The sequence below is a fragment of the Lycium barbarum genome, chromosome 1, assembly GCF_019175385.1.
Source record: "Lycium barbarum isolate Lr01 chromosome 1, ASM1917538v2, whole genome shotgun sequence".
Lineage (NCBI taxonomy): Eukaryota > Viridiplantae > Streptophyta > Magnoliopsida > Solanales > Solanaceae > Lycium > Lycium barbarum.
In genome coordinates, this window is record NC_083337.1 from 10,733,437 (window position 1) to 10,750,025 (window position 16,589).

At 32.6% G+C, this 16,589-nt stretch overlaps 1 protein-coding gene across 1 annotated transcript in view; it reads left to right on the top strand.

Annotated features, from left to right (window-relative positions):
* Positions 1 to 16,589, top strand: part of LOC132609442 (thioredoxin-like protein CXXS1) — a gene marked incomplete at its 5' end in the record, with an annotated part of 38,941 nt that continues 22,352 nt past the window's right edge. The window contains one exon of the mRNA XM_060323419.1: positions 1 to 99. Within this exon, the coding sequence (XP_060179402.1) occupies positions 1 to 99 (99 nt within the window). The remainder of the gene's footprint in view (positions 100 to 16,589) is intronic.

Sequence of the window (16,589 nt, forward strand, 5' to 3'; positions counted from 1 at the left end):
CTCGACCAAGAACAACATGCCAAATCAAGAGTTGTGAAGGTGGACTCTAAGGAGTCATGGGAGTTCCACCTAAATCAGGCCACTAATCAATGTTCTCATGTAAGTATAACCAAAGTATAACCAAAACCCTATAATAAGCAGAAGCTATTTTGCTTGTATTGTTTCAATTATTTTTGCCTTTAGTTTCTTGGTTTTACGAGTAATGAATTCTTGATTTTACCTAACCATATTTATGGATTTAAGCTTCTCTAATGCCTAGTTTATTTTTCCCACAATAGGGGTCTAAATTTGAATTATTTCGTTTTCTGCACATTAATATTTTTTTCCCTTTTATATAAAATTAAGATGTTATTCACTTAAAACTTAAAAGTACCGGCAGATATGATATTTTACCACTGTTTTGTCTAATATCATAATAAAACTATCGCTAACTACCATCACATAACCACTAACTACACAGTATAATTTTCCGACAAATGACATTTATCTGATCACCCTTGGACCACCGTAGCTCCGCCATTGATCACTAACTATCATTGTCCCTAACTTTTAGAGCATATTGATCAAACACACAATTTTCATATAATTTTATTCAAACTTTTTATTTATTACTTTTTATATAAAGTTATATTACGCATTTCTATGCTAAAAATTAAACATTTTTTTTATTATCCGGTGTTTATTTTTAGATATTATCTCTTCAGGTATTTTTTTAATCTTGAAATTGAAAGACAAACAAACGACCCTCAAATGGCCGAGTCCGGAACCAAAAGGCATTTTTTTTCAACGAATTCAACCAAAAGGACAAGTCAAAACGGGCAATTTGCACGATTTCCCTTATTCGGGAGTGGTCTTTAATTTTTTCGCTAGAACCCCTTGGTTTTGGATTCGAAATCCCGCACAGTTAAAAATTAAAAAACAATTCACAAGGTAGAGTTTGGATTCGTAAGACAGAGTTTTGCCTTCACCTTTACGCAAAGTTTGACTGTTTTGTCTTCAGCCATAAGCCAAAATCTACCGTAAGGCAGAGTTTTGCCTTCATGACCTTAAGGTAGAGGTTTGCATTAAGGCAATTTTTTTTTTTTTTTACTCAATTGGAATTTTGTAAAATTCTGCCTAAAGGCCTAACTTTGGCCCGAATAGGCCTAACTTTGCTACTAAACTCTGCCTTGCGAATTTTTTTTTTTTAACTGAACCGGGATTCGAACCCCAAACCTCATGACATTAGGCGAAGGGCAAAATTTAAATACCGTCAATTTGAGGGGCAAAAATTATAGATCAATGCATTTCAAGGGCAATCCGCACAAAAAAATGTGTCAAAATTGGAACAAACCAATAGGGGTTGTTCGTGTGTATCACTTCGAACTGTAAAATTTCAGACGGCCCACATCAAACGTCCATTTGGTCTTTTATAAAAAAACTAGTATTCATACCCGCGCGATGCGCGGACGATATCAAAGGAAATTAATCATAAAGAAATATTAACTTATTTTTTGATATAATAATAATTTTGTCATATGGCATGGACATATTCAAAGTCAATAAATTTGTGAAATAATAACTATGCGTGGTCCATAATAATAATAAAAACTGTAACGTATTAGTGTATATCTTATTTGTAATATTATATCAAATATATGTTTTTTAATATTTAAACTGTCATTTTGCTTAAGGCTTTTATTTTCTTTTTATAAGTCAATTTTTAAAACTTCTACACATGAAAAAACAAAATTGCTAAAGTGATAAACAACAGGCTTTTTAAGTTCAGAGGAAAAAAAAAGAGAGTTTAAAAGAGGCTTTGAAACTCCAAAGAAGAGAGTTTTAAGTGATATTCATTTTTTTTTTTTTTGGAAAGAGGAAACTTTTTTTTTTTATTTTTTATTCTAAGCTCCAATTGATTGCAATATAAAACAGTCACTCTTCAATTTTGCCTCCATAATATTAACCTCCTCCCTTACTGTATGTGATATTCTATTTATCTCCTTATTTTGATTTTCAATAACTATTTGTCATTAATATAAATAATAAATCGATCACTTATCTCTTTAATATAATATAAATAGACGGTATGGTATATATATTAAATTAATTACATCCGAATAATTTTATGTTTAAACTTCTTTTTGTTGCTCAAAATTCTTTCTTAAATTTATCATTAATATCGTTAAGTATTTTATTTAATTTATTCATTTCAAAGTATAGATACCTCATATTTTCTCCTTTTTATTTATTTTTAATGTTTTGTATTTTCATATTTCATTTTTACATTATTCATTACTTGGTATTATTTCATTGTTATATAATTTTTTGAACTTATTATTTGGCTTAATTAGCATTCTTGTCCACTACTTTTCTTTCAATGATAACATAAATTAACTTGTTTAGCTTGTCAGTATTATTTATAATTGTTAAACTATAATTATTTTTACGTCATAACATATAATCTGTTTGTGCTCTCTAACACAAACAACTATGCAATCTAAACAAAATAGATAAGTCCTTTGGTTATTTTACTCGTGAAGCAAAAAGTCTCTGTATTTAAAAAAATTATTCTATTGATTGGAAATTTTTTGGTGTTTAAACTTACCATTCACCAATAGTATCTTTAACATCTACTTTATTTTATCATTATAAACTAATTCAAAAAGTCAATAATCTCACGTTATCTCTATTATTCTATCAAGACTTTAATTATGTGGTCTTATTAAAATGTTTTTTTTAACTCTATTCAATTATTATCAGGTGATTCTTCTCAAAGCGCGAATTTACAAAGAAGAAGAATTGACAATATGAATTCTCCAGAGATATCAATGAAAAGTTCAGAACATGAAAGTGACCTATGCAACAAAATGGTACAGAAACAATGCAAAGTAAGATTAAAACATAACATTACATGGTAAAGCCACATAAAACCGTTCATTCAGAACGGAACTAAAACAATTCCTCATTATCACAAAAAAGTCATGTCCTTATCCCTTCCGATGGCATTTGTGGCATCTAGAACACGATGAAATAAAAAATAATTAAAAATAAATAAGACTCTTTTAATCAATGTACGGATAAAAAAATTTCTGCTAAAAATGAAAGTGGAAGAAAAACCAATTGTTGAAAAAAGTCATGGTTGCAGAAAGAGTAACTTTAAGGAAAAAACTAAATTGACTTATGTGTTACTGGAAGAGTATACACACACTGGGTAAAGCATTATTTTTCAAAAAAATCACATTCCTTATATCTTTACCAATCACATGTGATATGTTTTTCGAAAATTAATGCTTTACCGAGAGCGCGCACGTATATATATATTCCATTGCAATTTTATAAAAATGAAAAATTTAAAAATACCCTTTAATATTCAATTTTGCTTTCATCAAATGATTATAATCATCACTTCTTTTAGAGACCAAAAGTTATTTAGTGTGCTTTTTCTTTAGTCTCTTTTTTTGTTAAAGAAGCGTTCACGAAAAGCTCACGACATTCATCAAAAAAGATTTCACTTTTTCAATATAAAACCTTGTATTTATAAACCTGCAAAGTATAAAGAAAGAAAATAATTGGGGTCTATTCACACAAAAACAAAGATGAATAGACACATGAAAACGTAAACTGATTTCTCAAAATCCAGATCTGATATATATATGTAACTGCCTTAGCATCAGCAGGTGAGGAAACGATATAAAAAAGGCAAACCTTAAACAGCAAAATAAGAGAAAGGAAGAAAAATTGGCCAAACAAAATTAAAACATACATTCAATGCTAATTGTTAGTAACCTGTATTCAAAAATATACTTAAACAGAAACAAAAGCAAATTTCAGAAACGAAAATCAGAAGAACAGTATCTGAAAATATGTGTAGGAATTAAATCGAGCCCACTTAATGCACAGTGTGTCCTTAAGGAAATTATTCCCCTCAATATACCCGAGGTTATGGAATATATCCTCCCAGGATAGAACGATTTACTCACCGTAGTAGCGGTACTGCAAACTTTGGTGACAGCGAACCACTCGAAGGCTGTAAAATCACACAGAATTTTTATGAAGTGCAAAAGAAGAAGATAGAAGAATTCAGAATTTTTCATTAGGAAAATCTGAAGGGATGACTAGATATTTATAACCAACAATAGGTGTCTGTTAACGAAATAGGTGTGTTTTTTCTGAAAAGGCATGTGCCTTTTCGACAAAAAACATATTTTTCCGAAAAAGGCAAAGGAAATAAAACTTTCATTTCCCATTCACACCAAATACCTAACAATCCCCCACATGAATGGGGAATGGCTCTATGATATAAAAATGCACGGACAAGTGTGTGATTTACAAATAAAGATTAATTGCATCTGGATAAGTAGGTGTCCCTTTGAACTTTCCGTAGTGAACATATGTCGGATATACTCGGTCAATCGGTAGATTTGATATCTTTGAACCGTCGAGCTTTGGTGTATACCTAGACAACCATATGTCACACAATTAACCCTTAACTGTCTATGGTTCTCACGGTTGTGTTCGTTTTAGCCATGAACACCGTCTGGTTTCATGAGTGCGTAGAGCATGAGCCTTTACCTAACATACTCCTTGAAGCGGCTTACACTTCACACTCACATAGGTGATTCCTAAACGTGTCATCTCGTAGATACACTATTTGGTCATATGCCAAAACTTAGAAATCATTAAAAAGCTTTAGCTTTATTAACTCGTTAAAAAGCCTTAAGGCCTTATCCTTGTTTTTTAACATTGTCTGATCACGAGAATGGGTTGAGTTATTTGACAATGTTGAACCGTCATTCATAACTTTGTTTTCTCCTTGAACCTAGCTCTTGGGATCTCCAATCTGCTAGGTAGAGTTACCGCCATGATGACTTGTTCTAGGCCATAATCCCATTCCCTTTGTTGATCTTTCAACTACCTCTCTAATTAAGCCTTTTGTAAGCGGATCCGCGACATTATCTCTAGACCTTACATAGTCACTAGTGATAACTCCACTAGAAAGTAGTTGTCTAACGGTATTATGTCTTCATCGTATGTGACGAGATTTACCGTTATACATAATGCTCCCTGCCCTCCTTATTACCGCTTGGCTATTACAATGTATACATATATGTGCCAACGGTTTGGGCCAAAAAGAATACACTCCAAGAAATTTCGGATCCATTCAACTTCTTCACCGACCTTGTCTAGAGCTATAAACTCAGACTCCATTGTAGAGCAGGCGATACATGTCTATTTGGATGATTTCCAAGATACTGCTCCTCCACTATTGGTGAAAACATATTCATTTGTGGATTTAGATTCAGTTCATCCGGTGACCCAATTTGCAACAACATATCCTTCAACAACCGCAAGATATTTATTGTAATGCAATATAAAGTTTTAAGTATGTCGAAGACTCATGCATCTTGAGTTTACACATCTGATTATTAGCTACACTTGATGTAGCATAATTATAACAATATGTGTGGATAGTTGGCAACAGTTGTGGCCACAACTTTTAACAATATTTTTTTTTCCAACCATTCCACTTCTATTCAGCAGCTGCACATTCAATAATTCAGATTTCATTGTAACACTCAAGTCTGCTTCTTTAATACCCAAGCATATAGTCCAATTGAGACTTGCTGTCACCAATATTCTTTGCAATAGCAAGATTTACATTAATCGGCGTTTAATACTTGAATGGTTCAAGTACCATTTTAACATAATGAGACTGAGACAATGCTAGACTTTAAAAAGTTCGATGGTTTTTAATTCTTGGAATTAAATCGACAACCTCTAAGTCTTTCATATCAAAATTTCTAACAAGCATACGCTTAGTAGCATTTATGTCAGTAATGTCTTTACTCATTATCAATAAATAAACAAACAATGACTATATGATTTAGAGAGTTCTTAATGTAAACTCATTTATCACACTCATTAATCTTAAACCATTTGCCAACATTGTTTGATCAAATTTAGCATGACATTGTTAAGGGTGCTTGTTTTAGTCCGTATAACGACTTAATAAGTTTGCACACCTTCTTTTCGTTACCAGGAACCACAAAACCCTTACGTTGTTCCATGTAAATTGCTTCCACAAATCTCCATTTAAGAAAGTTGTCTTAACATCTGTTTGATAGATTTCAAGACCATACACATCTGTCAATGCTTCTAATACCCGTATGGATATAATCCTTGTTACTAGCAAGTATGTGTCAAAATACTCAAGGCCTTCTATTTGTCTATAACATTTGACAACAAATTTTGCCTTGCATTTGTCAATAGTGCCATCAACTTTCATTTTCCTTTCAAAATTCATTTGGAACTCAAAGGTTTGTCCCTAGGAGCAAGATCAACCAATTCACATGCATGGTTGTTCAATATGAATTCAATTTTCACTATTGACTGCCTCTTTCCAATATTAAGCTTCAAAAGAAATCATAGCTTCTTTAAAAAGTATGAGGCTCATTTTCCAACAAAAATATCAGAAAATATAGTCCAAAGAATATAGACATCCTTTGACGTTTACTATTCCTTGGATTTTCCTGTTATAGGTACTTTCCTTTGTTTCTTTCCAAGATCGTTTAGATCATTCACTAGACGTCGCACATTCCTTTTTATACGGATAAATAGTTTCAACATTATATGATTCAATTACCGTATTAACATGAATGTCAGATTTTCTTATTTGTACACCAAAATTGATATGCTTTACAATTTGTGGCATATCCAATCAAAACACAATCAACGGTTTTAAGTCCTATTTTTACCCTTTGGGGTTTAGGAACTTTCACTTTGGCCAAACAACCCCCACACTTTGAAATATTTCAAATGAGGCTTTCTTCCTGTCCACTTTTCATATGGAATAGATTGTGTTTTACTATGGGGCACTCGATTGAGTATTCGACTAGCTGTAACGATAGCTTCCCCTCACAAGTTATGAGGCAAACCAGAACTTGTTTATAAGGCATTTACCATCTATGTTAAATTGTTCCTTCACAAAGCAACGTCATCATTAAACACGTATGGACTTAGTTCCCGTGAATCAGTCTCGTACGTACTAGTCACCCATTAGTAAAAGGAGAACTAAAGAAACTAGCTCCTGCTCCTTGCATCATAACCACTTTATCAACACTTAAATTATCAGTAAGAAATTGATGGCCTGAATCTCTTTGAGACTGTTAGGGAAACAGGAAACGTGACTGATGAAGAAGGCTTTGCCATGAACATAGATAACATGGACACATTTAATGTCCAGCAATTAATATGATCCTCTTCATATAAATTCTTAGCCACTGAATTTTGCAATCAAAAGGACAATCACAAGGAGTTATAGAAAAAAATGTGTCCGTTCACACTTTAAACCTCCAATTAGAATTTTCCTTTAATTTTCATCTCTATCAGTCAGTCGTACCATAGAATGCAATGAACATCCTTACAATCATAAGTTTTTTTTTTTCACTTAACCAGAGAATAAAGCGGTGAAGTTTTTATATCTTCAAACCTAATACTTTCTGGCACAAATAAACTTAATAAATCGGTGAAGATTTTATATCTTCAAACCGAATGCAGAAACTTATATATACTCGATGAAGTTTTTATATCTTCAAATCGAGTAAACAAATGAGTAGAAAGTTACGAAAACTTTCATCTCAAAACTAGAGTAGGAAATCTGAAGATTTTAATTTCCAAAAAAGTAACTTTTTATTCCTGGAAAAAGATATTTTTTTATCTCAGGAAATAGTACTTTTATTTCTGGAAAAATACTTTTTTTTTCCTTCAAAACAATGAGAACCAATGAAGATTTTATTTCTTCAAACCAACACAATTTACTAACTTCAGCAAAGTTTTGATATTCTTTAAACCGAATTTACTAACTCGATAAAATTTTTATATTCTTTAAACCGAGTAGTAAGTTGGAGTAAAAAATCACACAGATTTTAATCTCCAAACAGTGGAGTAGAAAACCACAAAGTTTTTAGTCTCCAAAAAGAGTATTACCCCCCCCCCCCCCCCCCCAAAAGAGTGATTTTCTTTTCTAAGTAGACTATAAAGAAAAACACTTCATCGTTGGTTCCATACTTCCTGAAAATTATAACTGATGATCTCAATGAATGAAATTTCAAGTTAAGTTGATGAGATAAATTTTCAGCACCTTGCCATGTATTACTAATGTTTCTGCCATAGAATATACTTTGAGATCATCAAATAATAAATATCTACCCTAACATGTATAAAACATGAATTTAATAAATCATAAGGGTAGGAGATTAAATGACAAGGGAGTGAAGAAAATATAACTCAATTTTAATGTCATTCCAATCTCTCCCAACAGTAACCATAACAAACAAATTACGCCCGAAAAGTTGCATCGGTTAATTCATTTGATGACAACTCTTCATATTCAGTTAAACATTTGGAGCATATTAATGGAAGAACATCACATTCACTTAAGATCAAATCTTGAGGCATTGCTCCTCATCTGTCACATCAACCATCCTTTCATTTTTTTTTATTTTTTATTTTTAGTCCAAAGCAGGACACAGAAAAATAATATCATTAAATAAAAGACACATGTGAATATCCAGACACTAAATCAGTCTCCCAACAGACATTTTTTCGAATTTAAAACAAAAACTTTCTTCGTGTCTGTTGCAGCACCAACTAATTTCTTTCCGTTCGGTGCCAAATTTCTTTTCCAAATGTTATTAGAGCATCAACGTCTCAAGTCTTTCAAATGAGAAAGCTCAAATGACTTCCTGGTGAATCGCTATTTTTTGTCCCTTCCTACATTACTATTTTGAAATCATAAAAAGGGAAAGCATCAATATTATAGATGCTTATCCGTATACTGAAGGGATCTTTCAGAAGTTGGTATTGTCCTATTTCATAGACAAAAACTTCCTCTTTCTTGTTTAGTTTCCAATAAACAGAAGAGCGATGAACACAGACTATAAAAATTATAATTTCCTTAAGATTGTTAGTAACCTGTATTAAAAAATATACTTAAACAGAAACAAAAGCAAATTTCAGAAACGAAAATCAGAAGAACAGTATCTGAAAATATGTGTAGGAATTAAATCGAGCCCACTGAATGCACAGTGTGTCCTTAAGGAAATTATTCCCCTCAATGTACCCGAGGTTATGGAATATATCCTCCCAGGATAGAACGATTAACTCACCGTAGTAGCGGTACTGCAAACTTTAGTGACAGCGAACCACTCGAAGGCTGTAAAATCACACAGAATTTTTATGAAGTGCAAAAGAAGAAGATAGAAGAATTCAGAATTTTTCATTAGGAAAATCTGAAGGGATGACTAGATATTTATAACCAACAACAGGTGTCTGTTAACGAAATAGGTGTGTCTTTTCTGAAAAGGCATGTGCCTTTTCGACAAAAAAAAATATTTTTCCGAAAAAGGCAAAGGAAATAAAACTTTCATTTCCCATTCACACCAAATACCTAACAATAATAACTACACCTTGTCTTTGATCATTTTCCATATAACCCTCGTCATCTCATCACCTACAAAAAAGATAGTAAAAGAATAAGAGTTAGTGAATGACTAATTATAAGTTCTGCTATTGAAGAGCTGCCAATTGAAAGTAACATGAAAAGAGAGTTATTTTTGCTAGCTGGGGAGCTGATGCTAAGCCGATATATGGCATCTAATGCTATATCTTGCTATTTAAAAGATTTTCATTCTTAACCCAAGATTAAAGTACATACTTATCTTTTAGTTGAAATTCAACGAAATCCTCTTTCAACTCAAATTAAGAAAAAATTAGCTAAATTAAAATTTTGCTAGCCAGGGATAATGCTAAGCCGATAAAGATAAATTATTTATATTTACAGTCAAATTTTGTCATCATTATCCAATCAATGCTTGTATTACTTATCAATTTCATTTTTCAATATATCAACGTTTATACATGGGAGCCTCAATTTTAACATGTTAATTCAAATTGTAAAACTTTATATATCAATTTAAATTTTTTAACTTTATTAGTTTGCTATAAAAACTGCTAACATTTTTAATAATTACTATTTTTGTATTATATACATTAATTAATTAATGAAAAGATAAGATTGAATGAAATATGTCATTCATTTAAATGTGGAATAGTCAAAATTACTTTTCAAAGATTTAGATAATTATTTTTCACCTTATCCGAATCGCTATTATTAATTAATTTATTATTAAAAACATTCGAGCTGAACTGTTAAACATTTAGAAATGTTTAGCTTCAACAATAATTAATTTGAAATGACAATTATTTCATTCTTATCCCAAGATTCAAGTAAATACTTATCTTCTAGTTCAAATTCAAAAAGTTCTATTTCAAATCAAATTCTAAAATAATATCTTTTAATTCAATTTTATATATCAATTCAAATAAATGTTATTACAATTCTCATTAACTTTGTCTTAAAATTGTCAAGTGGCTTGTTATTAGCTTGTCACTTGGCTTAACCACATTACTTGTACCTCTCCTATTTTATATACTAGTATCAGTACCCGCGCGATGCGCGGACAATGTTGAAATATTATGTTAAATCATTTTAGATTGTGACATGCTTTGTATGAGCATGTTAGATCACATTGGCTTGAAAAACAAATCAACTATTGTTTATCAATAAAATCCACAACCCCCCCCTCCCCCCCCCCTCCCCCCCCCCCTCCCCCCCCCCCCCCCCCCCCAAACCCCTAAACCCATGTAATCAAATCTATATGAAAATAAAGACAACGAATCATATAATAATCAAATAACTTTTATGTTTCATATTTTTCCTTATTACATTATTCATTATTTAAAATTATTAGATTTTTAATATGAATTTTTATTAGCTTATATCATTTGACTAATTATAATTATCGATTGCTCTTCTTATCAATATATATACTGTTTAATGATGAATTTTCTTTATTCTTAACTTTTATTTATTGTTCCCATAAATGTGATCTCTAACCACCCCACCCCCACCCCCACGCCCCACCCCCCAAATCCCCCCATGTTTTTTTTTCTACTGCATTTTTATTACTTTTCTCCATTTAAGAATTTTACCTATACTTGAATATCATATATAAACTAAATTATGACCTTGAAATCATCTAAAATATAAATATAGAACTTATTTTATTATTTTATCATAAAGTTTGCTGATTTTTTTTATTTTGTTTTTGGTGTTACACACCATAAGCAGTTGATTTTTCTACTCTTTTATTTCAAAGTATAAAAAAACTGAGTTTAAATTTAAACTATTTAATTTCTTATTTTAATGTGGTAATTAAAATTAATTATTGAATATTTTAACTCTTGACTTTATTTATTGAGATTTTAGTTAGGTATATATACAATTTAAGACTTTCTCGTCATAATTAACAATATTGGACATTTACTTTTTTAGGTTGTAATTTCATTATTGTGGCTTATTCACAAATACTCTAAAAACTATATTTCTTAGTCTTTTTTTATTATTTATTTTAATTATACTACGGAACTACTCAAGCATAAATGCAGAAATACCGTTTGTTAGTATATAAGATAAAGCACACTCAAAATCAGTAGAAAACTTTCTAACATGAATGTGGTTTTGCAATTAAAATCAAGAAAGGATAAATTAATTAGTTAAAATATCTAGATGCCTGCAAATCTATTTCCTAATCATCCTAAAAGAGAGTAGATAGGAGAATGTGATACAGTAATGATGGAGAAAGGCATCTTTTTGCTTAAGAGCAATATTAATAGAAAAAAATGTGACATAATGATATTTGTACATACACAAATACGTTCACAGTCCTTCTTTGCATGAAAGATCGGGTAAAACTCCTTAATAAATTTTGGTTCTCCATCATACTTGTTCATTTTTAAAATATTCATTTCGCGTTTTTGAGATATTTGTATAGATCAGATCTGTGGAAACTTAAGATTCCTTAGTTACATTTGTAACAAAAGATAAATGTAATATTACTTGTAAATTACAACAAAATAATAAAATAACAACAACAACAATAGTGATAAGTTAAATTACGCATGAATAACATACCTTGGGAATTATCCGGAGAAATCCGATGCTCATTACGTCTAATCTTTTTATCCATTATGGAAATCCTCTATTAAAAAAAAATTATATATGAAGATATAAGTATATGAAAAACTATAATAATCAGTTTATTTACTTGACCTGTGTAAAACTTGATCATCTTACAACTTGGTATCCATTATGTTTTAATTAAATGTCACACAACACTTTATTTAATGTTAATTTTATTCCTTTACACCATGATGTGCCGTGAAATTACGGGATATTCGATGCTAATTCCTTAAGCTTTTGTGACTCTTCAAGCACTTTTGTTGTTACTTTGTGTGTATTTATGTTGTTTTGTAGGATAAGATGCCCGGAGAGCATAACGGAGCAAAACGGAGCAAAATAGAGCAAAAATAGAACAATCAACACTTTCTGGTAGCATCTGCTACTGCAGCATGTTGAACATGCGAGCAGCATGTTGTGCAGCAGATGCTGACAGAGAAATTGGCACAACATGCTACGGTTTTGGCACAACATGCGACTCGCATGTTGCACCTGCGACACAAGATGCGAGTAGCATGTTGTGCAGCATATGTTGACAGAGAAATTGGCACAACATGCTACGGTTTTGGCACAACATGCGACTCGCATGTTGCACCTACGACAGAAGATGCGAGTAGCATGTTATGCACGAGGGTATTATTGTCCAGATTTTGTTCCCGTTTTTGGAATGATATAAATACTCTTTTAGGGTTTGTAAAACATATCTTTTGGCCATTCAACACAAGCTTTGGAGCTAGGGTCTTACACAACACCTTTGGAGGAGAAGATTGGAGCTCGTTAATGATAAATTTCTCAATCCTTTCTTCAATTCCTTGCTTTGTATTGCATATTTAAGGGTGTTTTATTTTATTCCATTACTTGAATCTTGTTTATGATATTATTCATTATCAAGTGTTGGATTAAAACTCTTGTTATGCTTATGTATTGAATGATTTTTATTGCTATTGAAGTGGGTTTTTGTTGATATAATTAATCTTATTCTTTAATGTTTCTTAAGGGATTAGCTAACCCTAAGACTCGCCCATTTACTTTGATTGAGCTCGAAAGAGGAAATCTAGGTTGGAAAGATTAATTAACAAGAATTTGGGTCATTAAACCCATCTAATAACTTGAGCTAGGAATAGGAAAGTTACTTGAGAATTAATTGGTTGTGCTTGATATCACACTCTAAGGCTTGGAAAAGCTTAGAGTGAAATTCATTGATCTGGTTGGAAGACTTTCAATGAGATTTTAGAAACCATTATCTATTAACATAAACCCGCTCTTAGTTGTAATATCATAAAATATATTGGATCGTTACTTGAGAGTTCCATGTATCCAAGCTTGTGGCCATTGATCATTTTACCCGCTTTCTAGGTTAGTTTACATTGCCGCATTAGTTATAATTTTTATCAAAAACCAAAATATTATCTATCGTTTGGATTAGCTTGGTAAGTGAAAGTTCCTTACTTTCTTAATCGCCTAGTATATTGTTCCCTGTGGGATCGACCCCGACTCATAGTTGGGTAAATTATATTGCATACGGCCGTGTACACTTTCTCTTTGAAGAGTGGATTTGGACGTTATCAATTTTGGCGCCTGATAACATCCAAATCCACTCCTCAAAGAGAAAGTGTACATGGTCGTATGCAATATAATTTACCCAACTATGAGTCGGGGTCGATCCCACAAAGAACAATATGCTAGGCGATTAAGAAAGTAAGAAACTTTCACCAACTAAGCTAAAGCCAAACGATAGATAATATTTTGGTTTTTGAGAAGATTATAACTAATGCGGAAATGTAAACTAACCTAGAAAGCAAGTAAAATGATCAATGGCCACAAGCATAGATAATAGGAGATTACACTCAAGTAACGATCCAACGTATTTTACGATTTTACAACTAAGAGCGGGTTTATGTTAATAGATAATGGTTTCTACAATCTCATTGAAAGTCTTCCAACCAAATCAATGAATTTCACTCTAAGCTTTTCCAAGCCTTAGAGTGTGATATCAAGCACAACCAATTGATTCTCAAGTAACTTTCTTATTCCTAGCTCAAGTTATTAGATGGGTTTAATGACCCAAATTCTTGTTAATTAATCTTTCCCAACCTAGATTTCCTCTTCCGAGCTCAATCAAAGTAAATGGGCGAGTCTTAGGGTTAGCTAATCCCTTAAGAAACATTAAAGAACAAGATTAATTAAATCAACAAAGACCCACTTCAATAGCAATAAAAATCATTCAATACATAAGCATAACAAGAGTTTTAATCCAACACTTGATAATGAATAATATCATAAACAAGATTCAAGTAATGGAATAAAATACAACACCCTTAAATATGCAATACAAAGCAAGGAATTGAAGAAAGGATTGAGAAATTTATCATTAACGAGCTCCAATCTTCTCCTCCAAAGGTGTTGTGTAAGACCCTAGCTCCAAAGCTTGTGTTGAATGGCCAAAAGATGTATTTTACAAACCCTAAAAGAGTATTTATATCATTCCAAAAACGGGTACAAAATCTGGACGACAATACCCTCGTGCACAACATGCTACTCGCATGTTGTGTCGCAGGTGCAACATGCTAGTCGCATGTTGTGCCAAAACCGTAGCATGTTGTGCCAATTTCTCTGTCAGCATCTGCTGCACAACCTGCTACTCGCATGTTCAACATACTGCAGCATCTGCTACTCGCAGATGCTGCATGCACAACATGCTGCAGCATCTGCCACTCGCAGATGCTACATGCACAACATGCTGCAGCTATTAGCAGATGCTGCCAGAAAGTGCTGATTGTTCTATTTTTTCTCTATTTTGCTCCGTTTTGCTCCGTTATGCTCTCCGGGCATCTTATCCTACAAAACAACATAAATACACAAAAAGTAACAACAAAAGTGCTTGAAGAGTCACAAAAGCTTAAGGAATTAGCATCGAATATCCCGTAATTTCATGGCACATCAGCGCCGTTGCCGGGGAACAATTTGGCGTATTTGAGTTAGTTTGGGATTTAAGCTTACTTGCTTTTGTCCAAACTTGTGAATATTTGTGTAGTTGTTTTCTTTGCTTGATTTTATTTTTATAAAAAAAATAAAAAAAAATGGCATCATATAATGAAAATTGGTTGGATGGTAGTTGTTCATACTTTGATGACCCTTGTCTTTATTGTGGAGGACTACACTCATGGCAAAATTGTTTGAATTCTCCCGGGGGCGGATTGTGCGCACAATCCCAAACCTATGAGTGGAGTATTTGTGATAGGTGTGGTGGTCAAAATGGTCATTGGGATAATTGTGCTTATTTGTCCTTCCCTTCCCCGAACCTCCACTATGACTACTCTAGTTTTGATTTTGATGATAGTAGGGATATGCAAGTGGAAGAAGCCTCAAATGCTCAAAATGAGAGGATAATGCTCATGTTAGAGACCATCCTTGAAAAAGTGGAAAAACAGGACTTAGCAGTTAAGGACTTGAGGCAAGCAATTAATTGCAATGACAAAGCTATTCACACCTTGGAGGATCAAATGAAATTATTGGTTCAGACTCATAATGCTCAACAACTTGAGGGTGTTGAAAGTAGACAAGAAAGTAGCCAAAACATGAATTTCTCCAAGGGTGGATTTTTACAAGTTTTGAATGACTCTCAACTTGAAGAAGGCCTTGACAAAGTGGAAATTATGAGCCAAGATTGGCTTATGACTCAAGCTCAACAACTTGAAGCCTATGGGAATCATCGTAAAGGCATTTCGAGGATGATGGAAGAATTTTTTAAAATCCATGTTGAGCAAAGTCAAGAGTTGAAGAAACTTGAAATTGCTATCCGTGACTTGAAAGCTGAATTGAATGCAAAAGTTGAGGTATGCAATACTCAACATCAAATAGTCATGGATAGTAGTTTTAAGTTGGTTTCCAATGAAAAAGTGGTCAAGATTGATTTTCAAGAACTAATGATGAATTGCCAACTAACCAATCCAAAAATAATGCAAGATGCCGAGATTGAAGAAATGTTACTAGAGTTGCATAAAAAAGTTCATCAAATAATTTTTGAAGACTCTAGTTCATTTTTGGGTGAGGATGTCAAAATTCATGCAAATTTGAAATTTGAGCGCGTTGGACCTCATTCTAGCCATTTTTCAACATTGTGCTTGGTGAATGATATGGAAGCTGAACCAACTAAGCCTATGGAGAATTTTGGAGATGAAAATCAAAGCGTTTTCATTTTGAAGTTTGCTATGCCAAGAAGACAAAATGGCATGCCTCACTTACGGGCCAAGAAGTGCAAAATGTGACACCCGAGAGTTGGCCTCTCTGCTTTTCTACCACCGCCCCATGAGCGTCATCATAATCTTGATTCAAAGTTGGGGCGAAAATTCATATCCTCCAAGTGGAGGGAAAAGTGGTAAAGGTAACCGTCGTGCCGCGACGTTAACTTAAGCGCTTGGTGGGAGGCAACCCATCGTTTTAAAAATTTTAAGTCGTTTTTGAAATTTTCTTTTTTAGAATAGCTTAGTAGATTATTTTTGACTAATCCACAAAGTTTTAGAATTTT